General features: G+C 35.1%; 1 protein-coding gene and 1 long non-coding RNA gene across 4 annotated transcripts; one reads left to right on the plus strand and one right to left on the minus strand.

Annotated features, from left to right (window-relative positions):
- Nucleotides 1-5,148: 5,148 nt before the first annotated feature.
- LOC112720063 (uncharacterized) lies at nt 5,149-12,979 on the plus strand. Of its 3 annotated transcripts, XR_011867224.1 has the most exons (5): nt 5,205-6,208; nt 6,535-6,798; nt 6,916-7,128; nt 8,719-8,883; nt 12,153-12,979. It is a non-coding gene; the product is annotated as an uncharacterized lncRNA (long non-coding RNA). The 3 variants fall into 3 exon arrangements; XR_003162039.3 differs by lacking the exon at nt 6,916-7,128; XR_011867225.1 differs by lacking the exons at nt 6,535-6,798; nt 6,916-7,128 and having other exon boundaries at nt 5,149-6,208.
- Nucleotides 12,980-13,451: 472 nt separating this feature from the next.
- Nucleotides 13,452-23,328, minus strand: LOC112720890 (neutral ceramidase 1-like). Its single transcript, XM_072206380.1, has 4 exons — nt 23,314-23,328; nt 14,709-14,772; nt 14,345-14,505; nt 13,452-14,208 (listed from the first exon to the last, which is right to left on the minus strand). The coding sequence occupies exons 3-4, from the start codon at nt 14,492-14,494 to the stop codon at nt 13,660-13,662; spliced, it is 699 nt and encodes a 232-aa protein (XP_072062481.1). The 5' UTR covers nt 14,495-14,505; nt 14,709-14,772; nt 23,314-23,328; the 3' UTR covers nt 13,452-13,659.
- Nucleotides 23,329-24,244: the final 916 nt, after the last annotated feature.

Here is a 24,244-nt window from a genome sequence, read left to right on the forward strand (position 1 = left end):
TAAGAAATGGGTCTTTATGTCAGACCAGCAAAAGACAAGATAGCTAACTTTAGTTTTCTATGAATTTTATTCTTACTTCACCTGACCAATAATCTCTTGGTAGGGGCTGCTTCAAGTATTTCATGAAATGCTTCCGGGAGTGGAGCATCGGTTTTGCCTTCGACACACCTATATGCCAACTGTAAGAAGGCTTTTTGGGGGGGGGGGAGGTACACTTTTAAGGGACTTGATACTTTCTACTGCTAAAGCAACTTATGTGGAGGAGTGGAATAGAAAGATGGATTGTTTGAAAGAGGTAAATAGAGAGTGTTATGACAAGTTGGCAGCCCTGGATCCTAAGGTATGGACTAAATCTCACTTCACTTATTATGCCAAGAGTGATATGCTAATGAACAACATATCTAAGGCTTTTAATGGACGAATTTTGGAAGCTCGCGACAAGCCCATTTTGACCATGTTTGAGTGGATTAGATGTTATTAGATGGGGAGGTTTGCTGAGAAGAAGAAAAAGGGAGCTAAGTTCATAGAAAAAATACTGCCCAAGCCTAGAAAGAGGTTAGATATCATATGTAGAAGGTCCATGGAATGGCAAGCTAGGTGGGCTGAGATTTAAAGTATGAGGTTTCAGTTTCACATAAAAATAGGATTATTCAAGAGAGATTTGTTGTAGATTTACTAGCTGGTTCATGTAGTTGTAGGTTCTGGGGACTGGCTGGCATGCCTTGTTAGCATGCTTGTTCTGCAATCTTCATGAAAGGAGACAACCTCGAGGACTACTACAGTAACTATTACACAGCAGCAGCATATCTGGCATGCTATGGGACAACACTCAATCCAATTAATGGTGAAAATATATGGCCAAAGGTCGAACTTGACACAATTAGACCTCTAATTTTTAGGGTCAAGCCTGAAAGACCTAAGAGAGTAAGAATTAGAGAGCATGATGAGGATAGATCACAAACAAAACTGAGAAGGAGTGGAACATCAGTTACCTGCAGCAACTGTGGCCAATATGAACACAATAGGAGACATTGTCCCAATCCAGACATAACAGGTATCTGCCTTTAAATCTTGACTTTTTCATTGTAGTTTTATACTCTATCACTTAGCCTATGTGCTCTTGTTTTCAGGAAACAACCCTGGATCTGAAAGTGTTGCTCCTCAGGGTAGTGCTCCTGCACCTGCTCCTCATGGTAGTGCCCCTGTTCCTACTCCTGCTGAAACTTCTACTGCTCCTTTTGCCACTGTTAGCCAAAGAGAAAGGGGAAGGGGAAGGGGACGTGGCAGAGGAGGATCCAGATCTGGAAAGGCTAGATCTGCTACTCATGCTGTTGCTGTTTCTCAGCCAGCACCTGCACCACCTGCATCAGCTATAACAAGTTCCACAATTCCACCACTGCCTCCACTACTGCCTACGCCAGCTCCACCACTGACCGCACCAGCTCCAAGAAGTTTCACAGCTCCACTACTACCTCTTCCAGCAACTCCACCACTACCTGCACTAGCTCCAACAAGGTCCACAGCTCCACACTGCCTAAGACAAAAAAATTTTGGTGTAAGGCGCAGTGGAAGACTTAAGATAGGTGTGAGGAAGGCAAAAGCTAGACCAAGTGAAACCATAAACCTCACAGCAGATTAGTTTTTTTTTAGTATTTAGGACTTAGTAGTATTAGTTTTTTTGGTTGTGGCTGTGAACTTTATTATATTCTATGTCCATGTACTTTTAGTGGCTTATGAACCACTTTTGTCGAACACTATTTAGGATGCTTGTTTTGTTTTATTGTTTTTGTTATGTTTGGCATGTGGTTTGCTGTCTTGGAGGGACCACTTTGACTATTATTTAATATGAATGTTAACTACTTTACTCTGTATTTTGTCTACTAGAACTTTCTGCAAAGGGATGATATAAATGCAAACAATTATTCATAATCACTTGTCATTGATAAAAAAAAAAAAAGATGATTACATTCAGCACTAAACACTATACAAATACACTGCAGATACATTTTTTCTCCTAACTCATCAAACTCAGTTAAACTAATACACTGCAAATATTACCACCAACACACAAGTCAATATCATCTTCTGCAATTATTTTTGCTTCTTCATGTCACTCTCCATTCTTCCAATTTGTTGTTGGAGCAATATAAAATCAGAATACAATCTTCCTACACTTGCTTCCATGCGTCCTATGTCTATATTTAATCTATCTATCTTTCTTTCTTATGCCTTTATTAGTGCAGCATTCATAGATTCATCCAACCTTACAAAATCTCTAGCATGTTTTAAGCTCTCTTGCGTTTTATTTCTTTGTTAGGTGCATTCAGATTGAGCCCCAGCCTTGTCTTCTTCATCAATCCATTCAAAAAACTTGCATTTTCTACTGGGACAACCGGACAGGATATAAATCTTCTATTTGGATTCATCACATTACTGGAGGTTCGACAGCAGATCTCCACAAAAGCAGTGAGTCCTTCTCCCCTTTCCCATCACTTCTTCCTCTCCATCAATCCACTCAAAAAAAATTACACTTTGGTAATTTACAACAAGCAGCAAATCTCCTACCTGGGCTATTCATAGACAACGAGGAGAGCACCACCACCTCTTCCCCACAGAAGCATCGATGTCTTCTCTTGTTCATACTCCTGGATGTTGAGCTTCCTTCGGACAACTAGTTTGGGTCCATTACAGCTCGAAAAAATCCTTCAACCCTAACAAAGATACTGGACACAGATACTGGAGATACGTTATGAGAGATCGTTATCTTCTGTTTCAAATTGACTCTTTAGAACATTGATTTGTAAGGGCATTATGGTAAAATAACAACATTTAACGTTTTCATTCACGCTAAACGTTAGTGGGACCCAATTACAAATTTTAATTTTCTTCAGGGACCTAATTACAAACTTTTAAACTGTAGGGACCAATTTGCAATTTCACTAAAAGTGTAGGGACTAACTGTGTAATTTAACCTAATTTCATTGGTACGAGTATAGTGCAATGAGTCAAAGAGCCTCCACCCAAGATATGTGCATGATCGACACGTGTTTGGACAGTTGAGAATTCGCCTCCAGTGCCTAACAACGCACCTCTTGCGCATTTGTTGTGATTTTATAAAAAAAGCCTTTCTTCTTCTCCTTCCAATTACAGCGCTGCCTCCAGTTTTTTTCCTCCAAAATATGAAGTTGTCTCCTCTTTATGGGTTTGTTGGGTGAAAACAACGATTTTAGCCCAAATTTTTTTCTCATAATGTTGAGTTAATAAGTGGCTAACGTGAGTCACTTATTAAAAATTGGAGGTTCAAATTGAGTCAATTAAAATTTTAGGAGTGAAATTAAGTCTGTTTCCAAATTTTAGGAACCATTTTAAGTATTAACTCCATAATAATAGATTATTCAATTATTAATTTCATATAAAGACAAACTGCATGTAAATTTTCACCTTAACAATTATAGTTCCGAATCATCACATAGTTTTGAACCATCACATGGTTTCACTTTACATACCTTTAGATCAAGCCTCATTAATTAAAATCTAATGGTTAAAACTCGACTAAATTCCTATTTTGATCCCTAAGATTCACATAATTATCCATTTTGGTTTCCGAGATTTAAAATTATCTATAGTGATTCTCCAGATTCAGGTTCGGACACCAATTTGGTCCCTCAACCCTTTCCAGGAATGACTCAACAAACAAAGTGCTGAAGTGGCATTCTTCTTGCTACGTGGACACTGTAATGATTAGTTGACGTAACAAGATTTGTATTTTGGACCTAATTTGGTCCCTGAAACCCTAACTTCTGCATCCTCCTCCTCCCCCCTCCCCTCTTCTTCTTCTTCTCCTTCTTCTCCGAACTTATGCTCAAACAGAGAGAAAATATTCCCAAATATTCTAGTCTGAGAATACCCCATGACCATAATATTCCAAGAAACAACATCCTTCAACTCTATCGATCCTTTCAAAAACCCTATTTGCTTGATCCATCTTACCACACTTGGCATACATGTCAACAATAGCATTCCCCACAAAAAACATCATTCATTAACCCACTCCCAACAACAAACTCATAAACTTGTTTTCCTTGCATTGAAGAACCTACAAAAGCAGAAACAGAAAGTATGTCAACAAGGCTCATAAGATCTGGCGACAACTAATAACAAGTGGTCATTTCAACAAACAATTGAACTGTCGTATTTGTCTCAGAAGCACGAAAACAAACAAACGCAATGAAATTCCAAGAGACCAAGTCCTGAATGTCTCTTTGGCACAATTCATCAAACATGTTGCACGCCGCCTACCGTACCTGCCAACCATAACATTACAAACGAAGATAATTAGAGTCGAAACTAGATCGTAAAACAACAGTGTAAAGAGAAGTGCGGACAGAGAAAGAGAGAATATCAGCACAATGCTTAAAGACAAAAGAAAAGACGTAGTGGTCATAGAAGTATATATGTTCTTTTTTTAGTATGACTCTATGTTCAAAATAACCTTAATTATTAAAAAAATCGAAGGAATGATTTTTCGATAAAGAAGGGTGATCCCAAAAATAAAATATTGAAATGATCCTTTTATAAGAAAAACTGATCGATCGAAATGATCTTTCGATAAAAGAAGATAATTGTTTAAAAATATTAGATAATAATTTAGTCAAATTTATTAAATTATCTAATAATTTTTAATTGTATACTTTACATACCACCAACGTAAATTTTTACTTTAACAATTATGTTTCTATTTTCTAAACCATCACATGGTTTAACTTTATAAACCGTTAGATCAAGCCTCCTTAATTAAAATCTAATGGTTAAAACTCTCTTCAATTTTGTTTTGCGATAAAATTATCACAAGTTTCCGTCTAAACTGTTCAGTGTGATCCCAAATGATCCATTGTCCTATTAGATTATTTAATGGTAATTAACATTTTGTTATGATGGTTTTTCTGGATTGTTTATCCAATCTTTTACTAGGGGACAAGACAACTATTTTATTAATAAAAAAGACAATGTATTGAGAATGTCACGTGTGCATCTTTAAGACATGCGTGGGTGTTTAAGAAAGAATTTTCAAATGTAGAGTGAAGGTCGGTGTGGTTGATGTCAATTAATCTATATATTTTGTAATCGAGATCTAACGGCTAAAACGCCATCTTTGTATCTTTGTGTGCCGCTAAAATGTCACTGTCACACACATAGCAGTGGTCAGGACAAGATCTGATTATCACATAGTCTTGTTCCGAAGAGAACATCCATTAAGAAAGCGCAAGCAGCACAACAATCTCCAAGAAACTTTCCACCGTGCTTCACTTATGAAATTCCCGATATGCCCATAGTGCTCGGCTTCTATAAATATACCTTCATCTGGCAATGGCATAATTCATATAATCCAAATTTAACTAAAATCTCGATTTTCTCTGCGTGCAAATGCGCTCTTCTCCGTGATCAATTCCATCCTCTCCCACCAAATCTCCTCGGGAGATCTGCTTTGAACTTTCATCTTTTCACCTTCACGTCTTCTGGCGTGCAGCTTGTGCAACAATCCATCGTATTCTTTTGTTAAGTACTCTGCTAGTCTTTATATCACCGTGCAAAATCTTTGCAGGACTAGGCAAGACGATCTCCATGCTCTTCCATTGAATTTGTCTCTGCAAAATCTTTGCAGGACTAGACAAGACGATCTCCATGCTCTTCCATTGAATTCTAGACAAGACGATCTCCATGCTCTTCCATTGAATTTGTCTCTGAATATGTTTTGAATTTTCATAAAATTCGATCATATCCAGAGTGATGTTATTTGGGTGCGAACTGAAGCAACGGAGTTTTGGTAATTTAGGGTTTGTCCATAGACAGGAACCAGCCAGGATGGTGGGCAAGTGTTGGGCAAGCTTTCGAAGATTTAACCCCTTTTAAATGAGAGTGATAGATAGCAAATTTTTGTTAACTCCACAAATCACCTTCAACCCCAACTTTTGTTAACCCCAATTTATTATTATTGGCCAAAGTTATTCGATTTGGCTCTTGCTTGAAGACAGATCCATCACTAAATCTTGCATTTCGACTATTTTTCTTGGAGCATTGAAGAAAACTTGTCAATAGCTGTTGCTGAGTTCATCAAATCGGCACCTACTCTTAGTTGGAGTTATTGTGGACCTGTGATTAGCACTATGACAGACAGCAGTAGCACATACTCAACACCAGTCACAGAGAGGTAACCAAATTTACATTTAATAGAGATATAGTGGCTAATTTAATATCCAGTAACTTTTGAATTATATCAAGAATTCAAGATGTATTTCTTTATTTATAGATTTAGCTAAAGAGTGTCATAAGGGCATTGGTGAAACAGAATTTATGTAGAAAGTCTTGGTTAAAAAGATTATGTTTTCTATTAAAATTTTCTATTTGTGTTAGCAAGACCCTTTACTTTATCTTATTTCTTATGAGTAAATTTGCAAATTTCCTTATTCAAGAATTGATGGCAGACGCAGTAACAAAGTATTTCTAATATCACTGCGGGATTAATGGCTTCTGCAGTGATGTTGTAAGGGCTACCAACAATGTATACATTTGCTTAATCACCTTGGAGTTAGGTTCCATAGCGATCAAGTATCAAGGCCTGACCAGCAATCCTTTCCAGGAACACATAGCAAGTTTGTTGATTTTCCTTGTGGCTACATTTTGCCATGTTGTTGGACTTAAAGCAACCAATAAAAACTTGCTTGCTACTATTATTAGACACTTTTCAGGTGTAATTGCGTGTGAAGCACTCCTGTTGATCCTTGTCGCTCAATTATTCAGGTGCATCATCATCAATATTCTTATTTCATTGGTAGTACTTTTGAACTACTATGAGGATGTCCGTAAACTGGTCATTGTATGTTTTGAGAGGATATTTAAATCAGAAACTTGGAGCAGGCTTAGCTGGAAAGGTTCCAATACTGCAAATCAAAGTGTTAACTCAGCTTCACAAGAAGGTTTATTTGCTGAGGAAACAGAAATTCAAGAATTTGAGACCAGAGTTAGTTTAGAATGACTTATAGGATGGCAGGTCTTCATACACCTCTTGGGATTGCTTAGACAACACTTGTAACAGTTCTATGCTATTGTCTTGATAGTATGTTCACCAAGGTAACCTGTGGTAAAATGTAGGCTTTCATGCAAAAGTGTTCATCATAGAGTAGTCAGTAGAGTTTAAAGCTGTGAGCATACAGTAGTGATTAGTTTCTGCAAAAATTTATATTCTATCTTATTGTATAAAAGGATTTACAAGGCCACATGATACAGGCCTAGGTTCATGGTAGAGTAAAAGTTCTGTTTTGGAATTGATGAAGTATTCTCCTCTTAAATATAGACAATCTCTACAAATTGAGAGAAAACAAAAATCCAAATCAGAACATTATGACCAAAAAATCAAGATATCTATCATTCCTAGATCAGATATAAGGGGTTCATAGGTTGCCTCGGAGAGGCCCTTAGTTAGGATATCTGTTTCTTTGCATGCTTGATGGATTGAATTCCAAAGTGGCAGTCCAAAGCTCTAACTTCCACATGTTTGGTCTTATCAGCACGTGTTTTTTGCATTACTAATAGTAGCTTTGTTGTCTTAGAGAATCTACTTCATAGGACAATATCCTTGATGGCAATGGCAAAGGGGATAATTAGTTGACCATAAGCCATCACATAAGCTTCTCTCCCCTATTTGGGTCGAGCTTGTCAGACAAACGATCGAGAAAAAACTTCATAGGACGATGTTAGATGATTTTCAGTTTACTGAGTATCCTTTGGAGTCTTTTCAGAAATGTCAGAGGACAAAGCTTTGTACTTGGCGTTGCTTCCTGCAATTACTGACTATGTCTTATTCCTTCAAGGGACTAATTTCCCCATGAATAGGAACATTATCCCATTGTCAATATTCTGTCTGTAACAGATGCTTCCTAACCAGCATTCACAAACACTTGAATGCCTCTGCTCAAGTGTATTCTAAATTTTAAACCTCTGTTGGGTATTCCCTTCAAGTAAACTGGTTGACAAGCATTCATGTGGTATTCAACAGGATTTTCATGTCATGGCTTGCCATACTTGCAGCAAAGCTAACTTTTGACCTATCAGGATTTAGGTAGATTAATTTTCCCACAGGGATTTGCTTCCTGGCATTGGTTGAGGGTCAGCTGGTTTAAGACCAACATACTAGTTTCTTTGAGTAGGTCCAGTGTATACTTTCTTTGGGATACTAAAATTCCAGTCCTCGATTGGGCGACCTCTGTTCCTGGTAAATATATCAGTTATACTTGATCGACTTAACATAACTCAACTAAAGCCTCTTAAGCCATCCGTTTCTGCTTGATCATCCCCTATAATGATAGTATCATTAACATAGATGAAGCTATCTTGCTGTCTTTAGAGTGTTGGACTGTTGGACAAGCATGGTGTGACTAATCTAACATTGTGTGAAGCTGTTTCCCTTGACCATTTTTGTTTTTAGCCTCTCACCAAATTTGAGGGGATTGCTCGAAGCCATATAGAGCTGTCTTGGTCATTGTTTCTGCTACCTGTGGATTGCAGAACTGTAATCCCATTAAATGCACCTTACTCTCTTTTCTATTTTTTACTTTATGGTTTATTGTTTTTAACAGAATGATATTGTTTTGCACTACCCAATGTGCTAGCATCACATTGTTCAACATCAAGACAGCTGACCATAATGTTGTCTGATTTCAGGCTATGCCAATGTGCGCTGTTGTTATGGTAAACAGGGATGATTCTTGCTTTGGTGTTCAACTTATTCCTCTTTTCTGCTATGAGAGTGAAGCATATACAGCCTCAAATATTAACGGAGCTCAAACATTCAATGAACAGAGCTTATGTTGCGGAAGAAAGCAAATAGTAAGAAACTGGGCCTAGTAAGATGTTGCTGAAATTTATTCAATTAAACTTTACTTCACATGGACTACTGACCTAATTAGCAATGGTTAGAAAGCATCTAGGATCTCTGGATTATCTGCCCTGTATTCAATCACAAATGTCACATATGAACATCCGATTGCTGCTAAGTTTGCTGTCACACTTTATGTCCTGGAAACTCATTCTATCTGAGGATGAATGAGAATCTGTTAAGAAAAATGTGGTCTGTGGTTAAATTAAATGTTTTTGAAGTACAAAATTATGATACATCAAGGGCAAATATCGTTTTTCTTATTTCTCTTTTATGCAATATAGCACATGTTTAATAATTTCGAATATGTTGTGATTGTCTCTTCTTTGTACTGTTATTCAATGATTTGAATAATGTTGAAGGAAAAATGCATAATTTCCTGAACTAGAAGGATTGCATTCGATTGCTATTGACTTAAATATGATTAGAAAAACGTGTATACTTCTAAATGGTATATTTATCTGAACCTAAATGAAATGTAACTAATACCAAATGTACTGCATGTTCTGACCTTGATGAATTTGTTTGACTTAACTCAGTTGTTTCGCGCTTGATAGCCACAAATGGTACATATAACTTTTATGCAACTATGAATGTCTTTATAATTTACATTGATGTCAAAATTAATATTTCTTTGTACTAGTAATTACTTTTATGTGATGTAACGACGATACAACAACACTTGTCCCAATAGGTGGGGTTGGTTATATGAATCAAAAGATGTTATTGTGTCTTGTCATTTGTTGTAATAACAATACTACTATTACTATAACAACAACAAAACCTTATCCCACTAGGTGGGGTCGGCTACATGGATCAAACGACGTCATTGAGTTTTATCATGTATCATGTCTACAGAGAGACCGTTTACATGTAGATCTCGTTTGACCACCTTATGGGTGGTCTTCCTAGGTCTTCTTCTGCCTTTCATCCTCTGTCCATCTTCCATCTCATCCACTTTTCTAACTGGGTGTTCTGTCGGTCTTCTTCTCACATGTCCAAACCATCTGAGACGCAATTCTACTATCTTTTTCACAATAGGTGCTACTCCAACTCTCTCTCTTATATATTCGTTCCTTATTCTATCCAATTGCGTATGACTACTCATCCATCTCAATATCTTCATCTTTGCCATACTTAACTTATGTTCGTGCTCCCCTTTGGCCACCCAACACTCTATACCATAAAACATAGCTGGTCAGATAACCGTGCGATAGAATTTACTTTTAAGTTTTAAAGACACTTTTTGTCACATATAAAATCAGACGCACTCCGCCATTTTGACCAATCTGTTTGAATCTTATGATTTACATATTGTTCAATCTCTTTATTATCCTGTATGATGCACCCAAGATACTTAAAACTTTTAACTTTTTTTAAGATGTTTTCTCCAATCTTCACCTGTATTAGGGTTCCCCTTTCAGCAACCGAACTTACATTCCGTATATTCCGTCTTGTTACGGCTTATGCGTAGACCATATACTTCTAGAGTTTCTCTCCATAAATTTAACTTCTTATTTAGGTCAATATGTGAAAAAATATACCATATTTTTGAACTTCCATTCAATGTATGGTTTGGACTTCAGAGTACGTGTTGGTGAATGTTTGATCACTATATTTCATAGACAAGTGAAATTGAAAGAAAGTGAGAAAATCTGCGAGTTTTCTGGAAAGGCAAATCTTGTTCTGGAAAGTACTTTGTTAGCAAGTCTGCTGGTTTATCAATTGAGGGAATATAAGATATGTGAATTTTGTTTTATAAACTCTTTGCCTTAAGAAAAATAAGCTTAATTCCATCTGTTTTATCCTGGAGTGAAACACTGGATTATGAATAGTTTGGTGCTTAAGTTGTCACAATTATAGAATGTATGGTCATTGAATTTAAGGCTATATATATTGAAGGCATTGAGTTGAAGCCACTGAGGAAGGCACTCATAAATCTGAAAAACTAACTTCAATGGGTGTTAATATTTGTTATGTTGTTATAGAAGACTTTGATGGTAGCCCACGAGTCTTGCCAAACATCATGCTTTGCAGAATTCAACAGTTTTATTACTGGATTGAATATAGCACTGCTTAGTGATTGAAGATAGAAGCATGCATTAATATATTCTCGACTTTAACCATTGCCACCTCCCCCGACCCTCTTTTTCTCCTGCAGATTCCAAGAATGTCATCTTGATGTGTGTTAAGACCTTTTTGCAGAACTGTTTTTTCTTCTTCTTTCACTACAAAGCTTCATCCCAGATTCTGAGCTGAGCTGAAATCTTGCCTGCTTTTAGCCTATATTTTTGCTCCAGCCTTGTATTAGACCCATTTTTGCTGGTGCAAGTGTGTAGAATGTATGGTCTCAAAGATCAATGGATCTCTAGTACCATGCCACAGGAAACTGGATAGGTTGGAGATTAGGTTCCTAAAAACAGAGGAGAATATGTATCTATGTCTTGCAGTTACTAAATGCTACAGCCAAGTTTGTTGCACTTAAGCACTGATGCATGAAGCATGCCAACTAAATCTGCAATGGTTGAGTAGAGTCCAGAGGCTCTGGATCATTCTTAATCAGGCAAAAATTTCTTGATCACCATTACTCCTGCAAAAACAATTCCTGTCTCACATTGTAGGCTTGTAGTAAAAGATGCATGATAATCTAGTCAAAGAAGCAGGTTGTGGTTAAGTTAGAATGTTCTTGAATTATGAACTTAAGAAAGGATGGGCAAAAATTGTTCCGCAAATATTTTTGTGAAATTTAGCATTTGCGTGATAATTTTCAATATGTTATTTTACTTGTTTGGCCTTATTGATGGAGTGAATGATGCTGAAGTAAAAAAGTGCAGTTTTCCTGAACATTAAAGATCTATAATGGAGTGGTTGTGCCTGCAATGAGACGAAAGATTTTAAATATTTGTTCTTTTAAGTACATGGTTTTCAATTGACCCTCAGTGATGCATCACTGTATTCGCCACCTGGTTTTGATACAAATAAACTTGTTCTCTCCAACTTCTTAGCTGTTTCTTACTCTTTTTTTTTCTTTGGATGATAAAAGAATTTCAATATGATGATGAGAAGGATAATACAAACTCGGGGTTGAGAGTTCCCCTATACAACAGCAAAATCCAAAAGCAAAAGATATATATTGTGAGATCGTATTTCTAATGATTATTTGTTCTGCAAATGATATTTTTGAAATCTGCTAACTTACTTTTGTTTATATATGATGCAGAAATTAGAGTATTGGACTCATAGTTTTGGTTGGATGACTTCACAAGCTTTCCTGGTTCATAGCATGATTCATGGCACCCTCTGGTAAATTGTAGCCCAAAGCTCTACTTCCATTTCATCTCTCTGGAGTTAGCTTTGGTGGCTGTTTGTGTGCCAAAATTCAGGCACCAATCCTTTTCAGGCATGGTAGTCAAGTGTGCTAGCTGTACTCAGCTATATTTTACCATGCCATTTCACCAAAAGCAATTTCAGCTTGATAGTTGCGATTTGCTTCCTCATTCTTCTTGAATGAATGCATGTGCGACTCTTTGGATGCTTGTTAATGAACAAAAGACTTTGTCTTCAACTCGAGGACGCAGTTTTCTTTGACATGTTAGAGAAAATTTCAAATAGACGCCTAATTCAATGACATGACATGTTTTTAACTGAGAAACTTGGGTGAAAAGCAGCAGCAGATTAAGTTGTGCAGTGTCTATTATTTGCAAGGAAATCCAAATTGAAGAGGCTTCGCTGAGAAGCTCTTTTTGTTCTTGATGATGTTGCTAGGTTAGAGGCAGAGCAGTAATTAGTCACTAGAACTAACAAGAGAGCCATTGATTAGTTTGTTTCTGGTTGTTGGGTCTTTATGTGACACCAAGAAGTTTTGGCTAGTACCAGTTCTCCAAAGGTTTATACATGACTTGCATGTTGATTATGCTATATTAGATGATATTCACCCCTATCTTTGTTATTTCATAGCAATTCAGGGATTGCCATTTAGAATGATATAGTTCTTTTGTAAATCTTTATTTCTTGTCTCTGATAATTCAAAGAATTAAGTTACATTCACTAGTCTTTTGCAGTACACATGCATCTTTTTAAACGTCCTATTAGATGATTTAAGAGTAATTAACCTTTTATTTTATTTTATTTTCTTCATATTATCATAATCTTGTACGTTTTGGAAGACTCAAATTCAAGTTTAGGAGTGTATATTACCACATCTTCTAAGTAATTTATGGATATTCATATTTTATGTTTATGGAATTGATTAAGAGCTAGAGAGAGAATTGTGTTGATTATGAGAAGTGTATAAAACACATCTCAACTAACTTTAGCGCTAAAAATCTACCACTTATTGTAGACGTTAAACGAGTCCAAAATGGAGTACATCCTGCTTAAGTTTTTGCTAGCGTGAGCTGAACAAAATGTCCAAATTTTCATCATCTTTATGTTTCTAAACTAAATTGTTTATTCACAAACATTGGTGTTTTACAATTAATAAACAGCTAAAACTAGCAGCAGTTAACATTAGACAACGTTTTAAAGAATCATTTGTTAGCAATATAATTCCGAAATAAAAATGGCGATGAGATGTGTTTGTAGAGTGATAGGGCTGTATAACAAATGATACACACAATGGTATCATCCTTCTATAGGGATTCATTCACCAAATAACCTCCATAGAGTTAAGCATCAAAATCACACATACAGTAAAAGTGATGAGCAATTAAACTACCTCTATGACTCTATGCTACCACAAACGCACTTGATGAACCTGTAAAGTGGTGAATTGAACCAAATAAACTCTTTGCAGCACCAAAATGTCTTATTCTATACACACCAGGATTCACATCATCTGGTATCCTCCATTCTATGGTTGCTTTACTCCTAGAACTGAGTTTGGAAGGCCTCGACCACTTAAAGCGCAAGCAAAAATCGTCATCATCATAGACAGGGACCCAATTATCTTCACCTTTATGAAATTCCACCAATGCAAAGGTGCCTTCGGTCATGAGGTCGTTCCTTGGGCAGGCTGACCAGAATGATGCTGTCACCATGTCACCACATTTGAAGGTGGAGTTCTGAGGCACATCAGAGCACACATCTCCGAAGTCTACTCCGTGTGGGGTTCCATCTACCACAACTGGTGGGAGGAAGCTTATTTGCTTATCCAGGAGATCAGGGGGTTGTGGACCGGGTTCTACCGGTTCGCTGCTGATGAGGGCCTTTGCAAGCTTCTTGAACTCCTGAATGTATGCGCTCAGTGTGTGCGGACCATATAGTGTGGAAGCACCCTAACAAAGTTATACGACTGAGCTTGAATAACTAACTATAAAGTTAAACTAATGTTGCATTTTGTGCTTGCTATGGAAATTAAACAAAAGTGTTTGCTGCAACATTCATGTTATTTCAAGAAAAATTGTAACTGACCTCGTATCTTTGCACTTGGTACTCTTCATATGTTGTTACATACTGCGAATAAGTATTAGTCAACCCTGCTACAACAACATGCATGTTTTTAAAGTCCTTGTCATTACTTAGCACTGTCTTAACCGAATCGCGAAGACGCCTCCCAGCCATTGTTGAGAACTCTGTCAGAATAAAACAATATTAAACATGCATGAAGCATCTGAAGAAATATAATTTCCAAGGAAAAGAACAATAAAAATAACTATTATATACAATGCATATTCTGTCTTAGTGAAGCAGCTGTTAAGAGTTTGAGGATTAGAAGAATGGAGATTCAAATAATATTATTTTATAGCAAATAAGAGTGTAGGGGAGAAGCTAGTACCTCCTGGTACACACAGAATCACAAACTGCCCAATTCGGAGGATCTGGATTGGAAGTATTGATGGCTGCAAAATTAACACAGAAAAGCTTTATATGCAAGATTTATGTTGTTACTAACTAACAAGCACTACACTGCATGTGCGAAAACAGATGTGAGACTTCTATATGGAACTTCTGTTACAAATAACATCCTTTAGTTGTCCGACACACTAACCTTCCCTGACATACCCATTTTTTACATGAAATACCAAACATAACCCTCTCTTCTCAAACAAAGATCTCAAGGCATTTTAAATACTCTTCAAGAATTCAAGAAGACTGAAAGTGTCTAAATAAAATAGAGCTCTTGAGTGGAAAGAAAAGCATATCACAACAGCAACAACAACAACAAAGCAGTAGCTTGATAGGTAGGGTTCGTTACATGAATTAAACAACACCATAACATCATATTATGTGTCATGTCTATAGGCGAGATCGTTTATATAGAAATCTCGCTTGACCACTTCATGCAGAGTCCTTTTAGGTCTTTTTTTATATCATGAAACCACTTATTCTAAAAATTTAAATTGATAGAAAAAAGTAACATTAATGATTATATCTCTAACATTATCCCTAAAATGAGAGCCTCATTTTGGATTTGTTTGATTTTTTTGCTTAGGCCTTCTTTTCTCCCTTATTTGTCTTACGTTATTTTTTTCACTTTTGGAGTTCATCAAGGATCGAACTCCAGAGTCCAGACCTTTTGGACACAGAACTCTAATACTATGTCATGAAACCACTTATCCCAAAAGTTTAAACTGATAGGAGAAAGTAACATTAATGATTATATTTCTAAAACTCTACTTCTAACCACTGGTCTATCTTCCATTTGATTTATCCTTCTCACTGGATGCTCTACCGACTTTCTCTCCTAATAGAGTGAGCTGAGTAAATAATCTAGAAGAGTCTAGAAGCTAGATTCCACCATCTTTTCTGTTAATCCAACTTTCAATCTCATATTCTTATTTATTATTCTTATTAATGTATGAATATTACTAGTACTCCTAATACTCTCTCTTTTATTGGATATTGTGTGACATTAGTAGATCACAGATGTATAATAGAATATGAAGAGGTAGCTAGTATAATTTTTATTGTTTCTTTTTTCCTTCTTTTTAGCTATATATAGCTGTACTTCTTGTCTTTGTAAAGGTGTGATTTTTCACTAATGCAATAGACACATTTCTCTTTTCTTTAACTTGCTTTTCACTAAGAAATCTGCAGCTTAGAACGGATTTCATCATGGTGCGGTGAGCGTGGAAGAGCTGCAAATATTGTTAGGCAAGCCCTTCCTTCTACAATATCCATGGCAGCAGATCGAGAAGCTGGGGTGGATAATCCAAAAAATTTGCAACTACAAACATTTTCAGTGAGTGATTTACAAAATCTCACAAGATTGATGAATCAACTTGCCAACCTTCAAACGCAAGTAGGGAGATCAACATTGAACCCGATTCAAGACCAGACAAGTCCCTTCTACTTTCATCCAAATGAAAGCCCAGGTTTATCACTAACTCAAACTCCTCTTACAACTCGAAATTATCACTCATAGGCGAGATTGATTTGGCTATCCATCAAATCGAAGAACAAGTTGGGATTCACTAATGGAAGCATTCTGAAACCTGAAAAAACTAACTCAACCTATGAAGCCTGGGACAGATGCAACACCTTTGTACTATCGTGGTTGCATTCTTCCCTAAGTACAGAGATTCTTCAGAGTGTTCTTTGGTGTAACATGGCCTCGTAACTCTGGAACGATCTCAAGTACAGATTCTATAAAGGTGATTTGTTTCAGATAACTGATCTTCAAGAAGAGATATTTTGTGATGAAGCTGGGAGATCTATCCATCACTACATATTTCACTAAACATAAGAGAATTTGGGAAGAACTTGATGAGTTCAAACCAATTCCATCCTGTACCTATGGAGCATCATGCTCATGTGGACTGAAGATCATTAGAGAATATAGAGACCAAGAACATGCTATTAGAATTTTGAGAGGGCTAAATGAGCAGTACACAATAGTGAAATCACAGATTATGTTAATGGTGCCACTGCCCAGTGTGAATTTCATCTATTCAAAGTGAAGAAAGGATGCTAGTTAATGCTGTCAATATTGGAGGAACTGGTAAGGAAAATAACAGAGAATTTGGTATGACCTTGAATGCAAATTCTGGTATCACAAATTGAGGTGGCAGGGCAGACGTGGCCGAGGCCGAGGTAGAGTTAGTAGTAGAAGAGGAATGATGAGAAATTATTCTTATTGCGGGAAGGCTGGACACACTATAGAGACCTGCTACCATAAGCATGGATTTCCTCCTCATTTGCAAAAGAAATTTGGAGTAGCAAATGTGAACAATATGATTGTTGCTAAGAAAATACGTGGAGATGGCAACATGCCTGATGTGCGTTCAACTCAAGAGGAGAATAGTAAAAGTCTAGACAACTTGTTTTTCGAAGATAAAAAACAAGCATTAATTTCTCTATTCCAACAACATAAAGATTATCCTGCTCATAGTTCTCTTCAAACACAAGTCATAAACACAGTGATAGCTCCTTCAGCAGGTATACACCATATCTTATCAGTTTCTCACATTTCTTTGCACACACATGACTGGATAATTAACACTGGTGCCACTACACATGTTACTTTTTCTCTTTATACTTTTCACTCTCATCCAAGGTTTGGAAAATCAAACTGATCATCGAACCGTTCTAGTCACTGGTTAACTGATTTATTAGTCTAACCGGTTCAATTGTGATCCAACTAAAAAAATCGTTTTATAATAAAATAATAAATAAATTATAAATAAACATACATTAGAAGAACAAAAAATGTTTCTCATACATTCTAATTAGATGAAAGTGTTTCTCATTCTATAGCAATTACACTCATGAACAAAAACCACATTAGAAGAACAAAAAATGGAGTTATCTTACCCTAACAAATCTGTACTTAGGCTCATACTTCTTAGCATTCTCAACAGTATCATAAATCAAAGCAAAACCAGTGGATTTGCTCCCTACGAAATGGGTGCGAAACTTGAACACGAACGCAGTGTTGGGGTCCTTAACATCATAGATTTTAGCAAGCTTCTCTTAAGCTCATCCTTCATATTCCAATTAGAACAAATTAAAAACCCTAAATACTATAATTGTTCAACCAATAATTACCAGACAAAAATCAATTAAATTTAAATCTAAAGTTTTCATCTCACAAGCAGTAATAATGTTCGCATAATTGTCCAACCAATAACACTCAAAATTGAATTTAACTGATAATACCTGCTGCTTTTCTATTTCTTTGATTTTTGATTCTTGAAAAGCAATAAATTAGGGTTAGTTTTAAAATCCAACATTAAAACTAAAGGAAATAACATTAACTTGCAATCAATTTACCAGGACATGGACAGTAACTCGCACAGACTTGAAAGCTCTGCTTTTTATATCTGCTTCCTATTGAATTACTGAGATTTACAATGGAAGAAAATATTATTAAACAGCAAGTTTATTTTTAACTTGTTGAATTACCCAAAAAAATCACAAATACAGTATAGAAATAGTACACAGAAATAGTACACAAACAAAGCAGAGCATCCAGTGCTAATCAAGAATCAAATAATCATTCAACAAAAACACAAAAACATTCAATAATCATTCAATAATTTCTGAACAGAGCATAAAAAATTGAATTTAAGGGAGAAAAATAAAAAAATCGCAGTTCACACTTCACACTTCACACTTCACACTTCACACTTCACAAAACTTCAAAGTAACATTCGAACAGGCTTGAACAGAACTGAACTAACAATAATTATAAAAAATTATTCAATTAATCATCATTCAACAATTAATCAATGCTTCAACAATTATTATTACAAAAATCAAAATTCATATCTAGGGTTAGAAGCTAGAAGTCTGGAAAAATACAGAGCTGGCGGGGACAGGGACAGTGGCTGGCAAGAGATGGCTGAAGGGGTGGCAGGGTTGAATAGAGTTGGCGCCGGCGGTCCTTAACTTCACGACAAAAAGTGGCGCTGGCTGCGATTTTTGAGGGCTGACTTGGCGATGGAGCATGGCTGCGCGAACAGTGGTGGTGGCTCCACGAACGTTGCGACGGTGGGGCTGGACAAAAGTTGCGCCGGAAGCTCGAGGGGGAGACCGGAGACGTGAGAACTGAGAGCTAGAGGTGAAAGTGGACTGTGGAGGCTCGAGAGAGGTGTGAGTGGGTCCGTGGGTGAGACTAGGGTTCGTTCCCCTTTGGCTCTTTCTTCAGCATGCAAAACATAGTATTTTGCTAGCCAATTTCAAAAATCGACCGGGTCACGATTCGGTTCGACTGACCGGTTTCTAGTCGGTTCGACAATTCACTTCTGGTTTCTAAATCTGTCGGTTTTTCCTTCTGCTCGAACTGTATTTGGCAATGGTTTACAATTTGATCGGTTCGACCGACCAGTTCGAATCGATTTTCAGAACATTGCTCTCATCACATAATAGATCCTATGTTAATCAAATATCCAAATGGAACTGAGACCACAGCAACAATTAGTGGAACTATAATTTTAACTCGTGATTTTTACCTTATAAATATGTTATATGTGCCCTCTTTCAATTTTAATATCATATCTATGTCTGAAACAACTAATTTTTTTACCTTGTCAATTTTTATTTAACAATGCACACTATGAGATACAGGACAACATTTTCTTGAAGATGATTGATCATGCTAGACAAAGAGGTGGCTTGTATATCTTCAATACAGGTGCAACTTATGTCAACTTAGAAGCAAAGAATAGAGAATTAGTCAACACCAGCAATTCAGTTAGTGTTGCTGCTATCACAAACACTATAAATCATGAAACTTGGCATTGTAGGTTAGGATATATCTCAATTGATAGGTTACAAGAAATGAAAAAGAGTTATCCTTTTATTATATGTCCATTAAAAAATGAACCTTGTGAACCATGTCATTATGCAAAACAAAGAAGATTGTCTTTTCATTTGAGTCAAACAAAATCTGTCAATTTATTTGATTTAATGCACATGGATATTTGGGAACCTATTTCTATTCCATCTTTTGTTGGTCGTAAATATTTTTTAACAATAGTAGAAGATAAAAGCAGGTTCACTTGGCTATTTTTTATGAAAAATAAAAGTGAAACTTCTTTTTTTATTCAACAATTTGTGCAACTAATTGGAACCCAATTTCAAACAAAAATAAAAAATATCAGAATTGATAATGAAACTGAATTCATCATAAATTCTTTTTATGAAAATATGGAATAATTCATCAGACTTCATGTGTTGAGACACCTCAACAAAATGGAGTTGTAGAACGAAAACATTAAGATATTTTAAATATTGCTAGATCACTCATTTTTAAGGCTCATCTTCCTAAAATTTTTTGGAGACATGCTGCATCTCATGCTGTACATATTCTCAATAGAGTGTCTAGTTCATCTATTAATAATAAAAATCCTTATCAGATTCTTTTTAGTAAAATGTCAAACATTCAACACTTCAAAATCTTTGGATATCTTGCATTTGCTTTAACTTTAGTTGTAAATAGAAAGAAATTGGATAAAAGAAGAAGAAAATGTATTTTTCTTGGCCTTAAACAGGAACAAAAGGATATCTTTTGATGGACATAAATAATAAACAATTTTTTATATCTAAAAATGTAATTTTTTTATGAAAATTTCTTTCCATATAAGAATAATCAAGTTTCTCATCCATATTCGAATATGTTTCCAATTCTAATCAAGATACTAAACCTACATTACATAATCATGATCCTATAGATGTCTTTGATAGCAGCACATTATCTTCTCATACCTTAGATTTACATCTCATTCAACATACATTGTCAAATACTTCTTCCAACGCAATTGATGTTCAACCACAGCCAACCTTATCCATGTCTTTGAGTTTACCAGCAGCACTAGCAACATGTACTACACCATCATATGATGAAAATCCATCTAATTCTCAGTCCACTGATATTAATCCACCTCCTTCACTAAGAAGATCTCTTAGAGAAAGACACAAGCCAAGATACCTTGATGATTATGAATGTATGCAAATCACTGTCTCTGATAGCATGATCTAATCATTAATCACAAAAAAGTATTCTCTTTTCAATTATTTGAGTTACAATTCTTTGTCACAATCACACAAAGCACTTTCCATTACAATTTTCATAAATCCGGAGCCAAAGAACTATGAACAGGCTATTCTGAGTGATTATTGGCAGAAAGCAATCAAAGCTGAGCTTGAAGCATTGGTGGAAACCAAGACCTAGAAACTTACTACTCTATCGAAAGGAAAGCATGCAATCGGATGTAAATGGGTTTTTAAAACAAAGTATAACTCTAATGGGACTATAGAGAGACACAAAGCAAGGCTTGTAGCAAAGGAATTTACTCAAATATACGGGTATGACTATTTTGATACCTTTAGTCCTGTATTCAAAATGACTACCTTTTGTGTACTCTTAGCAATTGCAGTTAGTAAGAACTGGTTTATTCATCAATTAGATGTGACCACTGCCTTTCTTCACGGTGATCTACCTGAAGAAGTCTATATGAAGTTACTCCTGATTTAAATGCACAGCCAAGAATGGTTTGCAAGCTGGAACGATCCTTATATGGCCTTAAGCAAGCAAGTCGCCAGTGGAACTCTAAGTTATACTTTGTCTTTATTGCTTCAGGTTACTCACAATCAAAGGCAAATCATTCTTTTTCACCAAATCTTCTCCAACCGGTTTAACTTCTATTCTTTTTTATGTGGATGATTTGGTTCTAGCGGGGGATGACATAGAAGAGATCCAACGTGTGAAGATGAAATTCGACATTTTGTTCAAAATCAAAGATTTAGGCAAACTAAAATTTTTCTTAGGCATGGAAGTTGCAAGGAGTAAAAGGGGAATAACTTTATATCAAAAGAAATATACTTTTGATCTCCTAAAAGAGTATAGATTATTATATTCAAAACCAGCCAGCACACTTATGAATTATTCAATTCATCTCTCAAAGTCATCAGAAACATTGTTGAATGATGTTAAGCCATATGAAGACTCATTGGAAGGTTGATATACTTCACTAATACCAGACCTGACATAAGCTTTGCTGTTAGCAAGTTAAGTCAATTTCTAGATTGTTCCACCGATGAGCACTTCAAAGCAGCCTTACATGTGTTGAAGTACTTGAAAGGAGCTCCTGAAAAAGGATTACTTTTTGAGTCTGTTTGTGACTTGTCTCTTCGTGATTTTTCAGATTCTGATTGGGGTACATGTCCGGATACGCGAGTGTCCAGATATTGCTTCTTTCTTGAAAGATTTTTGGTGTCCTAGAAAATTTAAAAACAGCAAATAGTTGTTCGATCATCTTCGGAAGCAGAGTATTGAGCAATGACTCTTGCAACTTATGAAGGAATTTGGCTGATGTACATCTTGAATGACTTCAAAATTTACCAGGTCCTATGACATTATTTTGTGACAACCAATCTGCTAGATACATTGTGGCTAACCCAGTGTTTCATGAAAGGACAAAACACATTGAGATTGATTGTCACAAAGTTAGAGAAAAAATTCAAGACAGTTCTTTAAAGCTCATGCCAATTCCATCAAAAGAACAACTTGCTGATGTCCTTACAAAGACACTTTCACCAGGTCCTTTTGAAGAGATATGTAGTAAGGTTGGAATGTATAATTTGTACACTCCCAGCTTAAGGGAGGCTATTAATGTATGAATATTACTAGTACTCTCAGTACTCTCTTGTTTTATTGGGTATTACTGTATAATAGAATATGAAGAGATAGTTAGTATAATTTTTATTTTTTTTTCTTTTTTTGGTTATATATAGCTGTACTTTTTATCTCTGTAAATATGTGATTTTCCACTAATGCAATAATCACATTTCTTTCTTCTTTAACTTACTTTTTACTAAGAAATTTGCTACTCAAAACGAATTTTATCAATTTTGTTCATTCTCATGATGTCTCATCCATCGAAACATCCTCATTTCACCAATGTTAAACTTATGTCCGTGTTCAACTTTTTCCACTAAACGCTCCATTCCATACAATATAGTTGGTCTCATAACAATGCAAGAATATCCCTTTAAATTTAAAAATATTTTTTTGTTGTTATATAAAATATTTAAATTTAAAAATATTTTTTTGTTATTATATAAAATATAAACACTTTGTTATTTTGACCAACCTACTTGAAGTTTATGATTTACGTCCTCCTCTATTTTTTCATTATCTTTAATAATACAACCAAGATATTTGTGTCTCTTTACTTGTGGTATAACATCTCCAATTTTTACTTCTGTGTTAAACTTGCATTCTATATAGCCTTTTCTCATCTGCTCCTAAACTTGCATTCCATATACTATGTGTGTGACTTATGCACAAACTATGTACAGCCAAAAACTTGTATCCAGAAATCTAACTTCACAGTGTTAAAATCTACTAGTGTTGAAGAGACTCCTTATAGAAGAAAGCATAACTAAACCAAGGGACTACAAAATCAAAATATTCAGGATGAACGAGTGTAACTTACAGCCCAATCATAAGGTTTCTATTAAAATATTATATTTAAACTTACATTTTATCTAATAATTTTATATTTGTACTAAAGTATTTAAATATAATCTAAAAAAAAATAAAAATTAATTATTTAAAAGAATAAAAATAAAGATAATAATATAAAATTAAATAAATAAACTCAATTTAAATGTTTTCATAATTTTATTTAAAGTTTAGTTTTTGCATATATTTTTAATTTTATATTTTTTAAATTTTAAATTAATTTATATATTATAAAATGCATATCTATTTTATTTCGGTCTAACTCTAATATTAGCTAAATGCTAATAAATATTATCGGGGAGTGACGCGTTAGAATTATATTGTCTTCTAGAATACGACGTCTTCGGAAAGGTGTTGGTGGAGGGAAATTTCCGTGGTATATATACCGATATACGTCAACGTCTTCCACAAATGTAACCACTGCCACATCATATAGTAGCTAGAAATATATGAAATCTGTCTTTGAAAACTGAAATGTAAGAGAGAGGGAGTTGCCTTGCCAACTCATCTAGAGAGCTATACGGAGCAAATTGCATAGTTGTAAGAATCGAATTGATAATTGAACCAATTAAATTATTAATTTATTTATTTATCAATTCAATTGATATATTATTGATTAAATTAATAGAATTAATTTTATATAAATAAAAAATATAATATAATTAAAAATATAAAATTTAAAATTTAAAATAAATATATTTATTAATATTTTAAAAATATAAAAAATTTAACAAATTATAATTTAATTATTATTAAATAAATATATAAAATTTTAGTATTTTTATAAATAAAATTTTTAAATTTTATTTTTATATTAAAATAATTATTTTTTATTTTAATAATTAAATAATTAGTTTATATTTATTATATTATTTTTATTAAAAATAATATTTAATAAATAT

Source organism: Arachis hypogaea, chromosome 11, assembly GCF_003086295.3.
Source record: "Arachis hypogaea cultivar Tifrunner chromosome 11, arahy.Tifrunner.gnm2.J5K5, whole genome shotgun sequence".
Classification (NCBI taxonomy): domain Eukaryota; kingdom Viridiplantae; phylum Streptophyta; class Magnoliopsida; order Fabales; family Fabaceae; genus Arachis; species Arachis hypogaea.